Here is a 21,405-nt window from a genome sequence, read left to right on the forward strand (position 1 = left end):
TCTTTATTTATTCTAAATTGCCTTTCAAATGTCTATTCTTGGTGTTGGGTTTTGTCAAATAAATTTCCCCAAAAAACGTGATTTATACTCCAGTGCGACTTATATATGTTTTTTTGCTTCTTTATTATGCATTTTCGGCAGGTGCGATTTACACTCCGGAGCGACTTATACTCTGAAAAATACGGTACTTGTATGGCGCTTTTTTTTTACCTCCAAGGTACTCAAAAGTGCTTTGACACTATTTCCACATTCACACACTGATCATCCCAAGTGCAGGACTAATCGACTAAAAAACTCCTTTGTCCCAAACGCCATTAGACTGTACAACTCCTCTCTTGGGGGGCAAAGGGGGTACTAGGATGACAGGGGATGCAAAACAATAACAGTGCAATACTTTTACATAACATGGTCACTACTGCCTAGTTTCTCTTGTTATACCGTATTTTTCGGACTATAAGTCGCATTTTTTTTCATAATTTGCCCGGGGGTGCGACTTATACTCAGGATCGACATAAGTGTGAAATTATTAACACATTACCGTAAAATATCAAATAATTTTATTTAGCTCATTCACGTAAGTGTTGCGTTTTGGACGCATTTCGAATGCACGAGTTGTCACCCCCAAATGCTACAGGACTTGGAGCAGGCAGGATAGAAGGTAGGAGCTTGTTTAATACACAAAATACAAAATAACACTTGACAAAAGGTAAAGCAAAGACGTGCCAACGCACGGGAAGCTAAATGCTAACAGTTAGCAAGAGTCAAGTTCAAAGTCCACGAGAGAACGACGTGCAGAGTGCACGCAAAGCTAAGGTGAGACTTAGGAGAGTAAATACAAAGAAGAATTACCAACGCAAACTGTTGCATAGAGCAAACAAAAGATCCAGACGGAGCTCAGGTAGCAGGCGGGCTTAAGTACTAAAACAATAATCAAAAACAGGTGTGCGACAGAAGGCAGTGCAGGATGAGCAGATGAAGTTGCCATGGTGATAGAAACAAATCAGGAAGTGCACAAACAAACTCAAAAATCTAAACAACAAACGATCCGTGCAGTGGATCGCAACAGTAAGAGACTAGATGTATAAGATTTCATGGGATTTATCGATTAGAAGTGACAGATTGTTTGGTAAACGTATAGCATGTTCTATATGTTATAGTTATTTGAATGACTCTTACCATAATATGTTAGGTTAACATAGCAGGCACCTTCTCAGTTGGTTATTTATGCCTCATATAACGTACACTTATTCAGCCTGTTGTTCACTATTCTTTATTTATTTTAAATTGCCTTTCAAATGTCTATACTTGGTGTTGGATTTTATCAAATAAATTTCCCCCAAAAATGCGACTTATACTCCAGTGCGACTTATATGTGTTTTTTCCCTTCTTTATTATGCATTTTCGGCAGGTGCGGCTTATACTCCGAAAAATGCGGTACTCAGAATATTTTTGTAAGTAGCAACATATCGTGTTGTTTATTCTTATAAAGTAATTAATTAGCCGTTACTATGTCAAAAGCGGTTTCCATTATTTTTATTTGAATGACTCTTACCATAATATGTTACGTTAACATACCAGGCACCTTCTCAGTTGGTTATTTATGCGGCATATAACGTACACTTATTCAGCCTGTTGTTCACTATTCTTTATTTATTTTAAATTGCCTTTCAAATGTCTATTCTTGGTGTTGGATTTTATCAAATAAATTTCCCCCAAAAATGCGACTTATACTCCAGTGCGGCTTATATGTGTTTTTTCCCTTCTTTATTATGCATTTTCGGCAGGTGCGGCTTATACTCCGAAAAATACGGTACGCTGAATATTTTTGTAAGTAGCAACATATCGTGTTGTTTATTCTTATAAAGTAATTAATTAGCCGTTACTATGTCAAAAGCGGTTTCCATTATTTTATTTGAATGACTCTTACCATAATATGTTATGTTAACATACCAGGCACCTTCTCAGTTGGTTATTTATGCCTCATATAACGTACACTTATTCCGCCTGTTGTTCACTATTCTTTATCTATTTTAAATTGCCTTTCAAATGTCTATTCTTGGTGTTGGGTTTTATCAAATAAATTTCCCCCAAAAATGCGACTTATACTCCAGTGCGACTTATATGTGTTTTTTCCCTTCTTTATTATGCATTTTCGGCAGGTGCGGCTTATACTCCGAAAAATGCGGTACTCAGAATATTTTTGTAAGTAGCAACATATCGTGTTGTTTATTCTTATAAAGTAATTAATTAGCCGTTACTATGTCAAAAGCGGTTTCCATTATTTTTATTTGAATGACTCTTACCATAATATGTTACGTTAACATACCAGGCACCTTCTCAGTTGGTTATTTATGCGGCATATAACGTACACTTATTCAGCCTGTTGTTCACTATTCTTTATTTATTTTAAATTGCCTTTCAAATGTCTATTCTTGGTGTTGGATTTTATCAAATAAATTTCCCCCAAAAATGCGACTTATACTCCAGTGCGGCTTATATGTGTTTTTTCCCTTCTTTATTATGCATTTTCGGCAGGTGCGGCTTATACTCCGAAAAATACGGTACGCTGAATATTTTTGTAAGTAGCAACATATCGTGTTGTTTATTCTTATAAAGTAATTAATTAGCCGTTACTATGTCAAAAGCGGTTTCCATTATTTTATTTGAATGACTCTTACCATAATATGTTATGTTAACATACCAGGCACCTTCTCAGTTGGTTATTTATGCCTCATATAACGTACACTTATTCCGCCTGTTGTTCACTATTCTTTATCTATTTTAAATTGCCTTTCAAATGTCTATTCTTGGTGTTGGGTTTTATCAAATAAATTTCCCCCAAAAATGCGACTTATACTCCAGTGCGACTTATATGTGTTTTTTCCCTTCTTTATTATGCATTTTCGGCAGGTGCGGCTTATACTCCGAAAAATACGGTACTCAGAATATTTTTGTAAGTAGCAACATATCGTGTTGTTTATTCTTATAAAGTAATTAATTAGCCGTTACTATGTCAAAAGCGGTTTCCATTATTTTATTTGAATGACTCTTACCATAATATGTTATGTTAACATACCAGGCACCTTCTCAGTTGGTTATTTATGCCTCATATAACGTACACTTATTCCGCCTGTTGTTCACTATTCTTTATCTATTTTAAATTGCCTTTCAAATGTCTATTCTTGGTGTTGGGTTTTATCAAATAAATTTTCCCCAAAAATGCGACCTACACTCCAGTGCGACTTATATTTGTTTTTTCCCTTCTTTATTATGCATTTTCGGCAGGTGCGGCTTATACTCCGAAAAATGCGGTACTCAGAATATTTTTGTAAGTAGCAACATATCGTGTTGTTTATTCTTGTAAAGTAATTAATTAGCCGTTACTATGTCAAAAGCGGTTTCCATTATTTTATTTGAATGACTCTTACCATAATATGTTATGTTAACATACCAGGCACCTTCTTAGTTGGTTATTTATGCGGCATATAACGTACACTTATTCAGCCTGTTGTTCACTATTCTTTATTTATTTTAAATTGCCTTTCAAATGTCTATTCTTGGTGTTGGATTTTATCAAATAAATTTCCCCCAAAAATGCGACTTATACTCCAGTGCGACTTATATGTGTTTTTTCCCTTCTTTATTATGCATTTTCGGCAGGTGCGGCTTATACTCCGAAAAATACGGTACTCAGAATATTTTTGTAAGTAGCAACATATCGTGTTGTTTATTCTTATAAAGTAATTAATTAGCCGTTACTATGTCAAAAGCGGTTTCCATTATTTTATTCATTAAGGTTAGGTCAATGAGCTTCTACATTGCAAAAACTGAAATCTAAGTAACATTAAATATCTCAAATAAGGGTGAATTTAAATTGCCTTTCAAATGTCTATTCTTGGTGTTGGGTTTTATCAAATAAATTTTCCCCAAAAATGCGACTAATACTCCAGTACGACTTATATGTGTTTTTTCCCTTCTTTATTATGCATTTTCGGCAGGTGCGGCTTATACTCCGAAAAATACGGTACTCAGAATATTTTTGTAAGTAGCAACATATCGTGTTGTTTATTCTTATAAAGTAATTAATTAGCCGTTACTATGTCAAAAGCGGTTTCCATTATTCTATTCATTAAGGTTAGGTCAATGCGCTTCTACATTGCAAAAACTGAAATCTAAGTAACATTAAATATCTCAAATAAGGGTGAATCTAAATTGCCTTTCAAATGTCTATTCTTGGTGTTGGGTTTTATCAAATAAATTTCCCCCAAAAATGCGACCTACACTCCAGTGCGACTTATATATGTTTTTTCCCTTCTTTATTATGCATTTTCGGCTGGTGCGACTTATACTCCAGTGCGACTTATACTCCGAAAAATGTGGTATTGTTATTTTACTGTTGTATCTTTATTCTCATTGTAATATATTTCTATTTTGCTTCCATTTATACCTCCATTATTTACTTTTTAAATTCGATTTAAATTCTGTACACTGCTGCTGAAATTTAAATTTTCCTGAGGGAACTCTCCTGAAGGAATCAATCTATCTGATGGCGGGAGCTGCCATGCAAGGCCTTTAACCACGACCCATCAGTGGCAAGGGTGAAGTGTCTTGCTCAAAGACACAAGGGACGTGACTAGGTTGGTAAAAGGTGGGGATCTAACCAGGTTGCTGGCCCGGCCACTCTCCCAACCGCACCATGCCGTCCCCCTACTGCTGTGGTTCTCAACCTTTTTTCAGTGATGTACCCCCTGTGAAAATGTTTTTAATTCAAGTACCCCCTAATCAGAGCAAAGCATTTTTGGTTGAAAAAAAGAGATAAAGAAGTAAAATACAGCACTATGTCACCCGTTTCTGATTTATTAAATTGTCTAACAGGGCAAAGTATTGATCATTTGTAGTGGTCTTTCGTGAACTTTTTGGAAAAAAAGATATAAAAATAACTAAAAACTTGTTGAAAAATGAACAAGTGATTCAATTATAAAAAAAGATTTCTACACATAGAAGTATTAATCAACTTAAAGTGCCCTCTTTGGGGATTTTAATAGAGATCCATCTGGATTCATCAACTTCATTCTAAACATTTCTTCACAAGAAAATAAATAAATAAATATTTATGGAACATGTCCACAAAAATATGTAGCTGTCAACACTGAATATTGCATTGTTGCATTTCTTTTTACAGTTTATGAACTTACATTCATATTTTGTTAAGGTATTATTCAATAAATATATTCATAAATTATTTTTGAATGGTTGCTATTTTGCCCTGCGATGAGGTGGCGACTTGTCCAGGGTGTACCCCGCCTTCCGCCCGATTGTAGCTGAGATAGGCGCCAGCGCCCCCCGCGACCCCGAAAGGGAATAAGCGGTAGAAAATGGATGGATGGATGGATGGTTGCTATTTTTAGAATATTTTTGGAAAATCTCACGTACCCCTTGGCATACCTTCAAGTACCCCCAGGGGTACGCGTACCCCCATTTAAGAACCACTGCCCTATTGTATTAATGAAATATCATCCCGGGGGCCAAAGATAGTTTATTTGCGTGCCGGATCTTTGACACCCCTGGTGGAAATGGAGGGTGTCAGTGCTGTGATGAGTGATTAGTCAAGGGTGACTTTGTCTCTCACTTAATATAATACAAAAACAGAGACAAACTACACGATGGATACACAACAAATGTTACCGTTTTCATCCACTCCGCCCATCTCTGCTGGACTCTGGTCATCATCGGGGGCTTCCGGGTAGATAATGGTCGTGTCTCCTTTCTGGAGGATGCCATCCACCAGGTCATCCGTCACTGCATCCTCCTCCTCCTCTTCCCCCCCGGCTTCTTCTTCTTCATCTTCTTCTTCGGACACAAACTCTTCTGTCACTGAAGACACACAACCACACATTTGTCAGAAAAAAAACAAAAGTTGACATTTATATGTACCCTGTTGTTCTCGGAAGCGACACTAGAGGGCGCCAACGCTACATAGTCTGTTTCCTGTGGCATAAACAGATTATCCTTAAAAAAAAAGTTGAAACACCAACAAGATAATTTACTTGGACCTTGAAACTGAAGATGATTACAGACTCAAAGATTATATGGATTCGGGCCAGTAGGCTAAAATACGCGTTATGCTCAACTAAACATTCTCTGGCCAGGCTGAGTCAAGGCATTGTTACTTAATCTGGATCTCCTCCAGGTTTAGTTGCGTGTGAGGGTCCAACAAGCCTCCTTGTCCTATGATGGCTGACATAACTCGTCACCTGTCGATGCAGACGGCAGTGTCAACGTGGAAGTGTCGCCGTGCCGAATGCTTTTCTTCAGCAGCCCTGCAGGAAGGGCACATGTGTTTAAACTTTTTGGCTCCTTATGAGCTTTCCCACATCGCCATGGAGACTGAGCATTATAATGAGAGCTATAATGGGCGCCAAGTACCACGCCCCTTCCTGCAGCGCCTGGTCAGGGCCAGGTGAAACTGTGTGTGTGTGTGTGTGTGTGTGTGTGTGTGTGTGTGTGTGTGTGTGTGTGTGTGTGTGTGTGTGTGTGTGTGTGTGTGTGTGTTGACAAAGAAGGGGTGGTGCTACATTCCTGTTTTGGCCTGCTTGCTTTTCCTGGCTGTATCTCGCTCTCTTTTCATTCGCTGCCCTCAGTTGCCATGGCGCCAGTGGAAGGCGGGCGAACTGAGTACACCTGACTGTAATTACAATGGGCTTCTTAAGCTGATTGCCCGCACCTGCTTTTTGCTGGCTCTTTCCCTCGTGTTCTCTGCGGCACACGCCATCAACTTGTTGACCATATCTTTGCTTCGATAGTACTTTTGTGTTAATTCTATATATTTTTTGCTTAGTTAGTTCCTCCCTGCCTTTCTATTTTTATTCCCCTAGTTTTTTGCAGCACTTTGTTACTCCATCCAGTACCATTGTTTTGTGTTCATACCATACTCTAATACATGATTGGTGTTCCCCACAACCCCACCCAAAATGTTCCACATCTGCTTCCTTCCTTTGCTTGTCACCTCCACCTGCAGCTGTTTATTGTTATGTTTCCTTTTTTAACTAAACTCTATAAAACAGCCGTTTCCCAGTGTTAACATGGCTAAAGATTGTTCTTACATATAAAAAAAAAAAAACTCCTTCGAAAGAGATGCACGCGCAGGAACACACAAAATTACATGTTCATATTCATTCCCAAATTATTGAAATGGTAGCCCATACGGTGGGACAGGGGTTAGTGCATGTGCCTCACAATACGAAGGTCCTGAGTAGTCAGGGTTCAATCCTGGGCTCGGGATCTTTCTGTGTGGAGTTTGCATGTTCTCCCCGTGACTGCGTGGGTTCCCTCCGGGTACTCCGGCTTCCTTCCACCTCTAAAAACATGCACCTGGGGATAGGTTGACTGGCAACACTAAATGGTCCCTAGTGTGTGAATGTGAGTGTGAATGTTGTCTGTCTATCTGTGTTGGCCCTGCGATGAGGTGGCGACTTGTCCGAATGCAGCTGAGATAGCCTTCAGCAACCCCCGTGACCCCAAAAGGGACAAGCAGTAGAAAATGGATGGGTGGATGGGAGCCAATACTAGTTTTGGCTTTTGTGTAGTTATTGTGATCTAGCCGCTTTATTTTGTTAAAAAAAAAAAATGCATGCAGCATCCATCCATCCATCCATCCATCCATTTTCTACCGCTTATTCCCTTTCGGGGTCGCGGGGGGCGCTGGCGCCTATCTCAGCTACAATCGGGCGGAAGGCAGGGTACACCCTGGACAAGTCACCACCTCATCGCAGGGCCAACACAGATAGACAGACAACATTCACACTCACATTCACACACTAGAGCCAATTTAGTGTTGCCAGTCAACCTATCCCCAGGTGCATGTCTTTGGAAGTGGGAGGAAGCCGGAGTACCCGGAGGGAACCCACGCATTCACGGGGAGAACATGCATACTCCACACAGAAAGATCCCGAGCCTGGATTTGAACCCAGGACTGCAGGAACTTCGTATTGTGAGGCAGACGCACTAACCCCTCTGCCACCGTGAAGCCCTGCATGCAGCATTTAATACCAAAAATGAAATAACTAAATGTAATAAAGTAAGCTTTATAAAAAATGTGTTATTGTGTTTACTGTAGTTGCTTGCTAAAAAAACATTTTTAAGTTCAATAATCTGTTGTAGAGATGTCCGATAATCTTGGACTGCCGATATTATCCGCCTATAAATGCTCTAAGTTTAAAAGTAACATCGGAAATTATTGGTTACAAAAAGTGATATGTATGACTTTTTAAAACGCCGCTGTGTACACGGACATAGAGAGAAGCACCAATAGACCTTAAAGGCAGTGCCTTTGCACGGGTCCAATCCCGTGATTTCTACGGCTTTTTACACACACACATGTGAATGCAATGCAAACTTGATCAACAGCCATACAGGTCACACTGAGGGTGGCCGTATAAACAACTTTAAACACTGTTGCAAATATGCGCCACACTGTGAACCCACACCAAACAAGAATGACAAACACATTTCGGTAGAACATCCGCACCGTAACACAACATAAACAAAACGGAACAAATGCCCAGAACCCCCTTCAGCACTAACTCTTCCGGGACGCTACAATATAGACCCCCACTACCCCCCGCCCACCTCAACCTCCTCATGCTCTCTCGGGGAGAGCATGTCCGAAATTTCAAGCTGCTGTTTTGGACATGTTAAAAAAAAATAATGCACTTTGTGACTTCAATAATAATAATAAGTGCCATGTTGGCATTTTTTTTCCATAACTTGAGTTGATTTATTTTGGAAAACTCTTACATTGTTCAATGCATCCAGCAGGGCAATCACAACAAAATTAGGCATAATAATGTGTTTATTCCACGACTGTATATATCGGTATCGGTTGATATCGGTATCGGTAATCAAGAGTTGGACAATATCGGAATATCGGATATCAGCAAAAAAAACATTATCGGACATGTCTAATCTATTGTCGAATTATGGAATCAGGATTTGAAATTTGATTGGGACATCCCTCTTGTTGTGTATAGGGATGTAAAAACACGAAAAATGTATATCACAAAAATTATCAAAGTTATTACTATTGCAGAATTTTTTCATGTGCTCAAAAAGTGCTTATACACACACTGAAATATTTTGACAAAGTGGTTGTATCTATAATAAATAGGCACACAGTTAGAAAACCCAGTATTTTGTACGTTTTCCGTTTGTCATGCTTCATTGACAGTATTTTATTCTTAGTCTTTTATCTGTTTTAATAGCTTTGCTTTGAATATTGGTTCGTACTGTTGCACTTTAATATTTTATTTTAATGAAATGCAGCCTGCAATTAAAAAAATAATAATAATGTCTGTCTATCTGTATTGGCCCTGCGACGAGGTGGCGACTTGTCCAGGGTGTACACCGCCTTCCGCCCGATTGTAGCTGGGATAGGCGCCAGCGCCCCCCGTGACCCCAAAAGGGAATAAGCGGTAGAAAATGGATGGATGGATGGATGGATGAAAAATATGCAACAAATAAAATATATTATTTATTATATCTGGTGGGCGTTGTGTCGTCTTATGTTCAGCGGTATTTGAACGCACCGTAAAAACACCTCTGTTTCATAATAGCTTTTTTAGGTTCAATGTGCACAATTAAATGGTTTAGTTGCTCAGACAGTAAAGTGTTTCTTAATGGGGAAAATACATTGCATCGGCCTGTCTGTGAGTTTGTCAGAGTGCAGTTATCAGTCACGGTTTTTCGATATTTTTAATTAAAAACGGTAATACTTACCGTCAGGAGTATTACCTAGTTGTGTGGTTGTGTAAGCTTCACAACTAAGTAGCCACCAGCAGAGGGTGCAATCTTTTTCAGGGAGTAAACAGGAAGAGAAGTTTTTAAAAGGCAATTGTTAGATCCACATTTCTTCTTGAGCTAAGGTTTTCATTGGGGAACAGATACACTTCTTTGAAATGTATTCCATGAAAGTGAGCACTACTCCTCATTGCAGTGACACCTCGGGGATGTTTTTGGGGATACAAGCAATCTCTCGTTTATTTAGGTTGGAAATAAAAACTTGGGGTTACGAGCCTCCCCGCCGCTCGTTGCCGCAGAAAATGTCACAGTTGACCCCGTGAGATCTGACCAAAACAACCCATCTTACTCGCTAGTATTAGCATATTGTTAGAGATTGACACATTGTTAAGGACAGCGCTGAAATAAACAAGTGGATGATATCCAATGAAATAAAAAAATAAAAAATATATAAAATATGACCAAGAGTGTTGGAGCGCATCGCTGCTCTCAAAAAGCAGAAAAAATGGCTTTGTCGTGTTCTGTTGTTCTTGGACCCCAAGATGCAGAGATTGCAGGCGTAGTGCAGGAAAAACATGACGTTAATGTCAAAAAGGAAGCAGTGCAACTGGTAAGTGCACATGCAAGGAAACGGGAATGTGGAGGGGGGCGAGGCATGCGGGCCTGCAGCGAAGTGGGGTGTGCCAGGACCGGCTTCGAGATCAGCGATAGGTGCGTACATGGGCCTGGTTATCTAATTCACCTGTCACTCTGCTAAAAGGTAGCAGCCGGAAGGAGAGAGATGTTGGAGCTGAAGGAGAGTCGGAGCGAGAACGAGAGAAGAAAAGACAAATGCTGAAAAGTCACAAAAAAGACTGTATTTAGAAAAATAAAACATCATTGTGATTCTAAGCTGATCTCTCATGTCAATGCTTGGTGGAAGAACCCACTGCAGGGCAACTTCCGCACGGAAACAATCATCGAGCTGTGACTGGAGGTTGAGGCAGGCGTAAATAGCAGCCTGATTGACAACAGGTGTGGCCAGGCTGCCAATCAGCAGCAGGTGATGGGGAAATAGCGCTCAGGGAGACAAGCAAGAAAAGGAACCAACATAAGAGCGCTAAAGAGGAAATAAACACAAACCAAGGAAACGTGACAGTGTCAGGACTTTGACTTGGATTTGTTTTGCTTCTTCGATGCAGAGAATATTTGGAACGAGGCAGGCGTGAATGTGTGTACATGATTAATTTATTTACAAACTAAATACAAAAAGGCAAAACAAAAGGCGCGCTCAGTGGCGGATAATAATCTCGACTAAACTCCAAACAAAACAGCACAATGGCATGACTATATCCAAATAAACAAAATATACTATCAATGGTACAAAACAAACCAAAAAAACTTTGACTGAGGCATAAATACAAACAAGATCTTACGTGGCGTGGTCAAAACAATAATCAGCGTGGCAAGGAAAGGTAGGTGCATGGTCTTGAGTGTTCGATACAAAGTCTGGTAGGTAAAGCAATGTACAAAGTTCCCAGGCCGAGGAACAGAAAACAAATGACTTAAATAGTGACTATGATGATGAGAAACAGGTGTGGGGCTGAGGACAGGGGCGTGACTTGGAGACCAGGTGGAAACTAATGAGTATCTATGGAAACAAACAAAACCAGGAAGTGCAAAACGGGAAACAAGAGTCCAAAAACAAAACATAACATGATCAAACATAAACCCAGATTCGCAGGCGTGACAGACAGATTGTCACAGGATCGAGGACATAAATATCTAAACGTAAATATTACCCATACAGCGAAAGTTTTTATCCACGAAAAGATGGAGAAGCTGCTGATTGTGTGTTTGACGGAGAAGGATCCCCAAGGAGATAATGTAAAAGTCCACTCTCCAAAGTAAATGCTGCGCGTCATTATTACATAACTTCATAAAACTACTGTCACTCTTATTAGTACATTCTGTTGTATCGTTTCTATAAAATATTTATGTTGTAGAAGTTAGTTGTGTTTTTTTAAAGGCATTTTATATGTTAAAAAGGGTGATGTTGTTAAGGGGGATCACCCTTTTTAACATATAAAATGCCTTTAAAAAAAAAAAAAGGGTGATGTTGTTAAGGGGGAGGGCTTCACGGTGGCAGAGGGGTTAGTGCGTCTGCCTCACAATACGAAGGTCCTGCAGTCCTGGGTTCAAATCCAGGCTCGGGATCTTTCTGTGTGGAGTTTGCATGTTCTCCCCGTGAATGCGTGGGTTCCCTCCGGGTACTCCGGCTTCCTCCCACTTCCAAAGACATGCACCTGGGGATAGGTTGATTGGCAACACTAAATTGGCCCTAGTGTGTGAATGTGAGTGTGAATGTTGTCTGTCTATCTGTGTTGGCCCTGTGATGAGGTGGCGACTTGTCCAGGGTGTACCCCGCCTTCCGCCCGATTGTAGCTGAGATAGGCGCCAGCGCCCCCCGCGACCCCGAAAGGGAATAAGCGGTAGAAAATGGATGGATGGATGGATGTTAAGGGGGAAAGCACCAATTGAATTGATTTTAATTATTTTCTAATAGGCGACGCTGTTTTGCAAGTTTTTTGCGTCATAGAACCGATTAAACTCATATCTTGAGGTACTACTCTAGTTTCTTGACAAATAGCATTTCTTAATACACCTTGAAGTTTTGATTGATTGAGACTTTTATGAGTAGATTGCACAGTACAGTACATATTCCGTACAATTGACCACTAAATGGTAACACCCCAATAAGTTTTTTTACATTGTTTAAGTCGGGGTCCACGTTAATCAAGTCATTGTAGCTGAACATTTTAGAATGGATCGAGACCTAAATAAGATACCCAACTTCTCTCTGGTCTGCGATGTGGATTTTAATCACTGGACAAAACGGCAGCGCCAATTTAGTGACATCGCAACATTACGGTTGGAGCATTAGGTCCTAAGAAGTGTGTCCACAAGTGGACAAAAAAGGTGTAGCGCCAGAGGAATGTTACCGCAGAAGCTTTACTTTCAAGAAAGATCACAGTAAAAAAAAAAAAACTGCATGACTGCCAGCAGCAGCAGCAACAGCTTTGATTCATGACTTTACCTTAGTGCGCTTAATTTCCTCGCCTTGTCTTTAGCCGCCCCCCCCTCCTTGATCCTGACATGCTGATCCAGCACTCTTTACACCAGAACATCGCAACCCAGAGCGGCGATCTCATACTGCATCAATGAATGTATCGATGGGAGGTTGGAGTCTTGAGTTGACCCTGAATCTTAATTCTCCATCTCAGCAAGACATTTTAGACCAACGTATTCTACTTTGTTGGAACACTTAGGGCAATCCGGTCTGCTTATTCCCATTAAGTAGGAGGAAAACTCCACTTTTTCTACATGTTATTTACTCAGTACTGTAGGTGGAATTGAATCACATTTGGGAAGGAAGTGACATCATTGTTGTGTAATGGCCGTGGGATTCATTGATGTGTGTGTACAATTAACAATTAACTTGTGCTCAACTGGGAAAAGAAGTATATATATACATATTATGTCATCCATTTACCTAATATTACGAACTGTTACAGGCGTATTCAATAATCATGCTAATATTGAAAGTATAACTGAATAGAATGTGGGGATATAAAAGGCATCCGGTGCTATCAGGAATTGACGTCACACACCACCAGGAGCACCTGTCAGCCACAGCATTTTTGCTACGGAGTCACTGAATGGAAGGATCCTCATATTTTTAACCGTTTTTGTGGACTTAACCATTGGCCTGTGGAGAACTGGGACGAACAGAGACTCTTACCAGGAGGACTTTGAGACGGACTGTGCGATATATCGATATACTCGATATATTGCCGGTTTGTCTCTGTGCGATATAGAAAAGGACTATCGTGATATTCGAGTATATGTTCTCAAGCAGTTGCTTTTAGCTGCGGGCATTACACTACAGGCGTTTCCTACTCTTTCTTGTCTCTCCTTCTCACAGAGACATAAACAAGTGCACCTTCTTGCATACGTCACGCGTGCAACGTCACATGCCCTCCCGAGCAGAGAGTTATAGTAGAATAGAATAGATTAGAATACAATAGAATAGAAAGTACTTTAATGAAATTCAGCACCACAGTTTGCTCACAATAAGCAATAATAATAATAAAAAATATATAACAAATATTAAAAAAATAATATATAATATATGAACAATATAAATATATTCCACATATATTCTACATTTAAGTGCAGTCAAGAAGGAACATATACATTATTAGGTAGCTACATGGGTAACATTAGCTGTGGTGCAAACGGTGCGGTGCGAGTGGTAATACGAGAGAAAGAAGGCGCGACTCTGGTAACAAATGGAGGAAGAATTAATTCCCAAGAAAAACATCCATCGTCTGGCGGTGGTTTGGCTTCAAGCGGGAATATGTTGAACAGTTATGCGGCAAAAGCGTTGCTACAAAAAGTAGCAGCACTGCTAATTTGTAGCATCATTTGAAAAGTCACCCGCTAGAGAATGAAGAGTGCTTGAAACTGCATGTCATCATATCTGTTCTATGCCACACCCACAAAATGCCGAAGCAACAATTTCCAGATCAACACCATATGAAAAAAAAATCAACAACGGGAGATAACGTCCGCAGGAACCTACCACATAGTGAAGGACATACCCTATTTGATTTCCTATTATGTAGCTCATTTTTATTGGACAGTTATAGAAATATCTTGTGTGACATCATGCTCAAAAGTGCACTTTTTTTTGTTTTAAACAGTTGTAGTGGCGTTCTGTACAAAAAGTGCACTTTAATTTAGTGTTGTTTTGATATGTCATCTTAGTGATGATTGTATTGTACCATATGTCCCGGCAAGAAATCTGCGTTCAAAGGACTCCGGCTTGTTAATGATTCCCAAAGCCCAAAAAAAGTCTGCGGGCTATAGAGCGTTTTCATTTCGGGCTCCAGTACTCTGGAATTCCCTCCCGGTAACAGTTTGAGATGCCACCTCAGTAGAAGCATTTAAGTCTCACCTTAAAACTCATTTGTATACTCTAGCCTTTAAATAGACCTCCTTTTTAGACCAGTTGATCTGCTGTTTCTTTTCTTTTTCTTCTATGTCCCACTCTCCCCTGTGGAGGGGGTCCGGTCCGATCCGGTGGCCATGTACTGCTTGCCTGTGTATCGGCTGGGGACATCTCTGCGCTGCTGATCCGCCTCCGCTTGGGATGGTTTCCTGCTGGCTCCGCTGTGAACGGGACTCTCGCTGCTGTGTTGGATCCGCTTTGGACTGGACTCTCGCGACTGTGTTGGATCCATTGTGGATTGAACTTTCACAGTATCATGTTAGACCCGCTCGACATCCATTGCTTTCCTCCTCTCTAAGGTTCTCATAGTCATTATTGTCACCGACGTCCCACTGGGTGTGAGTTTTCCTTGCCCTTATGTGGGCCTACCGAGGATGTCGTGGTGGTTTGTGCAGCCCTTTGAGACACTAGCGATTTAGGGCTATATAAGTAAACATTGATTGATTGATTGATAGTGACATCATGCACAAAAGTGCACTAATAGCTTGTTTTAAAATGTCTCTGACAATCTCGCACTTTCTGTTTTGGAAATGACATAAATGTTGGTGCCACTGCTTAATAACTGTTTTAGAAATACAGTTTTGGTCAATTGACTTAGTTGTGATTTCCTTCTCTGCATGAAAGTTTAAAAGTAGCATATATTAATGCAGTATGAACAAGAATGTTTTAATGTAGACACATAGAATCATCATACTGCTGTGATCATATGCATCAAGGCTAAGGCAAAATATCACGATGTATATCGTGTATCGTGACACGGCCCAAAAATATTGAGATATTAATAAAAGGCCATATCGCCCAGCCCTAACTGTGCGGCACCGTGAGTACGCTGCAGCTGCCAAACATTCAATCGTTTGCCCGTACGTGCGTGCCGCTATGTGCATGTCACGTACGTGACTTGGGGGACTTTGGGGAAATATATGTGCTGTATGAACTTTGGGGAAGTGAACAGCACTTTTGGCTGTAGGATTGAGTGTGTTGTGCAGGTGTTTAGATTTGTATTGGCGGGTTATATGGACGGGAAGGGGGAGGTGTTTGTTATGCGGGATTAATTTGTGGCATAGTAAATATAAGCCTGATCGTGTTGGGGCTAATAGTTGTGAAGTGAAGTGAATTATATTTATATAGCGCTTTTTCTCTAGTGACTCAAAGCACTTTACATAGTGAAACCCAATATCTAAGTTACATTCAAACCAGTATGGGTGGCACTGGGAGCAGGTGGGTAAAGTGTCTTGCCCAAGGACACAACGGCAGTGACTAGGATGGCGGAAGCGGGAATCGAACCTGCAACCCTCAAGTTGCTGGCACGGCCGCTCTACCAACCGAGCTAATATATATTTCTTGTGTTCATTTATTGTTTTAGTGGTTGCCAGCTGAATATCAGGTCCCACCCGTGACTCCTTAATTAGCGTAGTGGCAGCAACACCCGGAAAAATTGGGTGCGTTTGTTACAGTTGACATGTGAATAATTGACCATGACGCATTTGCAAAAATGTGAGTAAAAAAATAAGAAGTGAAAAAAAATGTACTAGACAAGATAAACACACTGCAAAAAGTCAATGTTCAAAAACAATTTAAAAAAAATACAAAAATTAGGGGTATTTTATTTGAACTTAGCAAAATTATCTGCCAAGACTTTCCAAAACAAGTCAAATGAGCTAACCCCAAAAATACCTTAAAATAAGTATATTCTCACAAATAACAAGTGCACTTTTCTTGGTAGAAAAAAAGAGACCTTTTTGCTCAAAATGTTGAAAAATATTTCTTAAATTAAGTAGATTGTTGAGTTAGGTTGGTCAGATCTTCACGTTATTGTTTAATTTTCCATCTGTGTTTTCATTCTCCGTGTGACCCGTTTATTTCCCGTTTAGTCCATCACCATGGTTACCTATTAGTTTCAGCTGCCACTCCCGGTCCCTGCACACCTGTCTCTGTTAATCACCTTTCCTTTATAAGCCAGCCTCTTCTGTTTATTCTTTCTGGCACTCTAGCTTGCTTTCACGCAACATTACGTCAGGTATGTTTTTCTCGCTAGCTCATTAGGTAAGCCTCCTTGTCATCTTTAGCTCACATGCTAATCATCTTTGTTTTGACTTTTGTGCCTTCGTGCCAAGTCTTAGATATTTATATTTCCTAGCTCCCACGCTAGAGTTTTTTGTTTCCCTTTTTATTAGCTCCAGTGTTTCTGTTCAGAGCTCCCCTTTTGTTAATACATTTGTTAGATCCTACCTTTGTTGTGTTGTTCGTTTTGATGCATCCACGAGGGAATCGAACCGGCGTTACATAAATGCTCGTGCCATTATCTTGACATAATGATATGCACTCTGCATCATGATTTTTTTCATGCTTAAAGTAAGAAATTATTACTTTAAAAAAGCAGTTTTATACTTGTGAGTGTTAATGACAGCTTTGCAACAGTTGGTATTCTAGTTTCAAGCATGTTTTAATCAATAAAAGTCATAAAATCACAGCTACAAGTTGTAATCTCATTGAGATAAGTTAAGACCAAAACCCTTGAAACAAGTAAAACACTAACATAAAATTTGCTTCGTGAGAAGAATTATCTTATCAGACAGAAAATAGGCAAATAATCACCTTATTTGAGATATTTAATCTTACTTAGATTTCAGTTTTTGCAGTGCATATTGATAAAACTAACCTTGATTCACCATTAACAAGTCGATGATTTTAAAGGCCTACTGAAATGAGATTTTCTTATTTAAACGGGGATAGCAGGTCCATTCTATGTGTCAGACTTGATCATTTCGCGATATTGCCATATTTTTGCTGAAAGGATTTAGTAGAGAACATCCACGATAAAGTTCGCAACTTTTGGTCGCTAATAAAAAAGCCTTGCCTTTACCGGAAGTAGCAGACGATGTGCGCGTGACGTCACTGGTTGTAGGGCTCCTCACATCCTCATATTGTTTATAATCATGGCCACCAGCAGCTACAGCTATTCGGACCGAGAAAGCGACAATTTCCCCATTAATTTGAGCGAGGATGAAAGATTCGTGGATGAGGAAATTTAGAGTGAAGGACTATTAAAAAAAAAAAAAGGCGATTGCAGTGGGAGCGATTCAGATGTTATTAGACACATTTACTAGGATAATTCTGGAAAATCCCTTATCTGCCGATTGTGTTGCTAGTGTTTTAGTGAGATTAAATAGTACCTGAAAGTCGGAGGGGTGTGTTGACGCCAGAGTCGCTGAGGGAAGTCACGGCAGCTGCAGCAGGACGGAAGCTCCGCTGATGTCTCCGGTAAGAGGCGACTTATTACCACAATTTTCTCACTGAAAACTGCCGGTTGAAATGTAGTCGGGATCCATGTTCGCTTGACCGCTCTGATCCATAGTAAAGCTTCACCTTCGGGAATTTTAAACAAGGAAACACTGGCTGTGTTTGTGTGGCTAAAGGCTAAAAGCTTCCCACCTCCATCTTTCTACTTTGACTTCTCCATTATTAATTGAACAAATTGCAAAAGATTCAGCAACACAGATGTCCAGAAAACTGAGAAATTATGCAATTAAAGCAGACTACTTATAGCTTGGATCCGGCTGGAAAATAATGTCCGCTACAACCGGTGACATCAAACGCACACGTCATCATACCGCGACGTTTTCAACACGACACTTGGCGGGAAATTAAAATGAGCAATTTTGTCAACTAAAAAGGCCGTATTGGCATGTGTTGCAATGTTAATATTTCATCATTGATATATAAACTGTAGTAGTGGGTTTCAGCAGGCCTTTAATATACCTCTCCATCAATTGGCGATTCGATAAGACACTTAAAATTTTGCGGCTTCACTGCATTGAAGATTTATAAATATTTTTTTACATATTTTTGGCATTTAGGTGTTATGTTATATGTTTGAATCTCATATGCATTACCTACGCAATATTCGTCTTACTCTCTAAGATTATGTTGTAGCAATTGATAAAGATACCAAGCCAGACTTCTGTTTTCGGGGTTAATGGCTACAATGCTAAAAGCAACACGACGGACAATCTTGATGCTATCTTCACCGCGACCCACTTTTAACACAACGACTTTTTGACTGTCACTGGATCGGTTCGCAGCCGAGTGTGAAGCGACCGGAATGAGAATCAGCACCTCCAAGTCCGAGTCCATGGTTCTCGCCCGGAAAAGGGTGGAGTGCCATCTCCGGGTTGGGGAGGAGACCCTGCCCCAAGTGGAGGAGTTCAAGTACCTAGGAGTCTTGTTCACGGGTGGGGGAAGAGTGGATCGTGAGATCGACAGGCGGATCGGTGCGGCGTCTTCAGTAATGCGGACGTTGTATCGATCCGTTGTGGTGAAGAAGGAGCTGAGCCGGAAGGCAAAGCTCTCAATTTACCGGTCGATCTACGTTCCCATCCTCACCTATGGTCATGAGCTTTGGGTCATGACCGAAAGGATAAGATCACGGGTACAAGCGGCCGAAATGAGTTTCCTCCGCCGGGTGGCGGGGCTCTCCCTTAGAGATAGGGTGAGAAGCTCTGCCATCCGGGAGGAGCTCAACGTAAAGCCGCTGCTCCTCCACATCGAGAGGAGCCAGATGAGGTGGTTCGGGCATCTGGTCAGGATGCCACCCGAACGCCTCCCTAGGGATGTGTTTAGGGCACGTCCAGCTGGTAGGAGGCCACGGGGAAGACCCAGGACACGTTGGAAAGACTATGTCTCCCGGCTGGCCTGGGAACACCTCGGGATAACCCGGGAAGAGCTAGACGAAGTGGCTGGAGATAGGGAAGTCTGGGCTTCCCTGCTTAGGCTGCTGCCCCCGCGACCCGACCTCGGATAAGCGGAAGATGATGGATGGATGGATGGATGGACTTTTTGACACACCATTTACATTATGATTAATATGCATCACAATTTAAATTTGTCCAGACGACGCTGATTCCATGTAGTTACATGCTTGCCTTTTTATTATTGTTGCCTGCACAGGCCTACAAATGATTCCTGTTGCGTAAACTAAAAGGAAGTTATAAAAAAAAATGGCTTGTACTTATATAGCGCTTTTCTACCTTCAAGGTACTCAAAGCGCTTTGACACTACTTCCACATTTACCCATTCACACACACATTCACACACTGATGGAGGGAGCTGCCATGCAAGGCGCCAACCAGCACCCATCAGGAGCAAGGGTGAAGTGTCTTGCGCAGGACACAACGGACGTGACGAGGTTGGTACTAGGTGGGAATTGAACCAGGGACGCTCGGGTTGCGCACGGCCACTCTCCCACTGCGCCACAATTTTATCTAATTATTGGCTTGGTTTTTGTCAAAACACATTAAAATTGTTTTTTTTTTATTCAATACAAGGTAAAATCCCATGCACCTTAGTTTTCCCCCTAAACAGAAGTGATTTAAAGCTGCTCGACCGATGCGGCCATATCTTGCATACGCATGTCCGACCTGTTAATCTTCCTATCCCTAATAACTACAAATAATATTTCTTCTGTCATTTTTTTAATCATGGTCGTCTGTGACTGCTTTTAAATGAAAGGAGTGGGGCACAGCAGCATCTGCTTTGATTGATTGATTTAAACTTTTATTAGAATTATTGCACAGTACAGTACATCAATCAATCAATCAATGTTTACTTATATAGCCCTAAATCACTAGTGTCTCAAAGGGCTGCACAAACCACTACGACATCCTCGGTAGGCCCACATAAGGGCAAGGAAAACTCACACCCAGTGGGGCATCGGTGACAATGATGACTATGAGAACCTTGGAGAGGAGGAAAGCAATGGATGCACATATTCCATACAATTGACCACTAAATGTTAAAACCCGAGTAAGTTTTTCAACTTGTTTAAGTCCACGTTAAGAAGAGCAATTCAAGCGATTATGTCAGTCTTTTCAGATTTTCGGCGCTCTATTTGAAATTAGAGGTCTGATTATTCTAAATAATTGCTAAATTGGCAACACTGATCCCTCCTGCTGTGTCCCCTTATGCTCTGGCAGACCAGGTGTGTTATATTGCCTGTATAGGTACCAACTTATTTACATGACATCCATCCATCCATCCATTTTCTACCGCTTATTCCCTTTTGGGGTCGTGGGGGGCGCTGGCGCCTATCTCAGCTACAGTCGGGCGGAAGGCGGGGTACACCCTGGACAAGTCGCCACCTCATCGCAGGGCCAACACAAATAGACAGACAACATTCACACTCACATTCACACACTAGGGCCAATTTAGTGTTGCCAATCAACCTATCCCCAGGTGCATGTCTTTGGAAGTTGGAGGAAGCCGGAGTACCCGGAGGGAACTCACGCAGTCACGGGGAGAACATGCAAACTCCACACAGAAAGATCCCGAGCCTGGATTTGAACCTAGGTCTGCAAGACCTTCGTATTGTGAGGCAGACGCACTAACCCCTCTTCCACCGTGAAGCCCTTTACATGACATAGTTATTGTAAAACTTGGTGGGCATAGCGATGCCGGATTTGTTCTTCCGTGGATGTGTCGGGCAAGAACACAGCATCGGGTAAGAAATAAAGGATTTATTTAATTAATAAAAGGCTGAGAACAAAAAACACTGGTGCTAG

The 21,405-nt window shown here is 40.9% G+C and overlaps 1 protein-coding gene across 2 annotated transcripts in view; it reads right to left on the bottom strand.

Annotated features, from left to right (window-relative positions):
• Positions 1-21,405, bottom strand: part of LOC133568710 (zinc finger E-box-binding homeobox 1-like) — a 135,476-nt gene that overhangs the window by 40,680 nt on the left and 73,391 nt on the right. For both annotated transcript variants that reach the window (XM_061920810.1, XM_061920811.1), the window contains exon 3: positions 5,686-5,874. In XM_061920810.1, the coding sequence (XP_061776794.1) occupies positions 5,686-5,874 (189 nt within the window). The remainder of the gene's footprint in view (positions 1-5,685; positions 5,875-21,405) is intronic.

The sequence above is a fragment of the Nerophis ophidion genome, linkage group LG14 (assembly GCF_033978795.1).
Source record: "Nerophis ophidion isolate RoL-2023_Sa linkage group LG14, RoL_Noph_v1.0, whole genome shotgun sequence".
In the NCBI taxonomy this organism is placed as follows: Eukaryota; Metazoa; Chordata; class Actinopteri; order Syngnathiformes; family Syngnathidae; genus Nerophis; species Nerophis ophidion.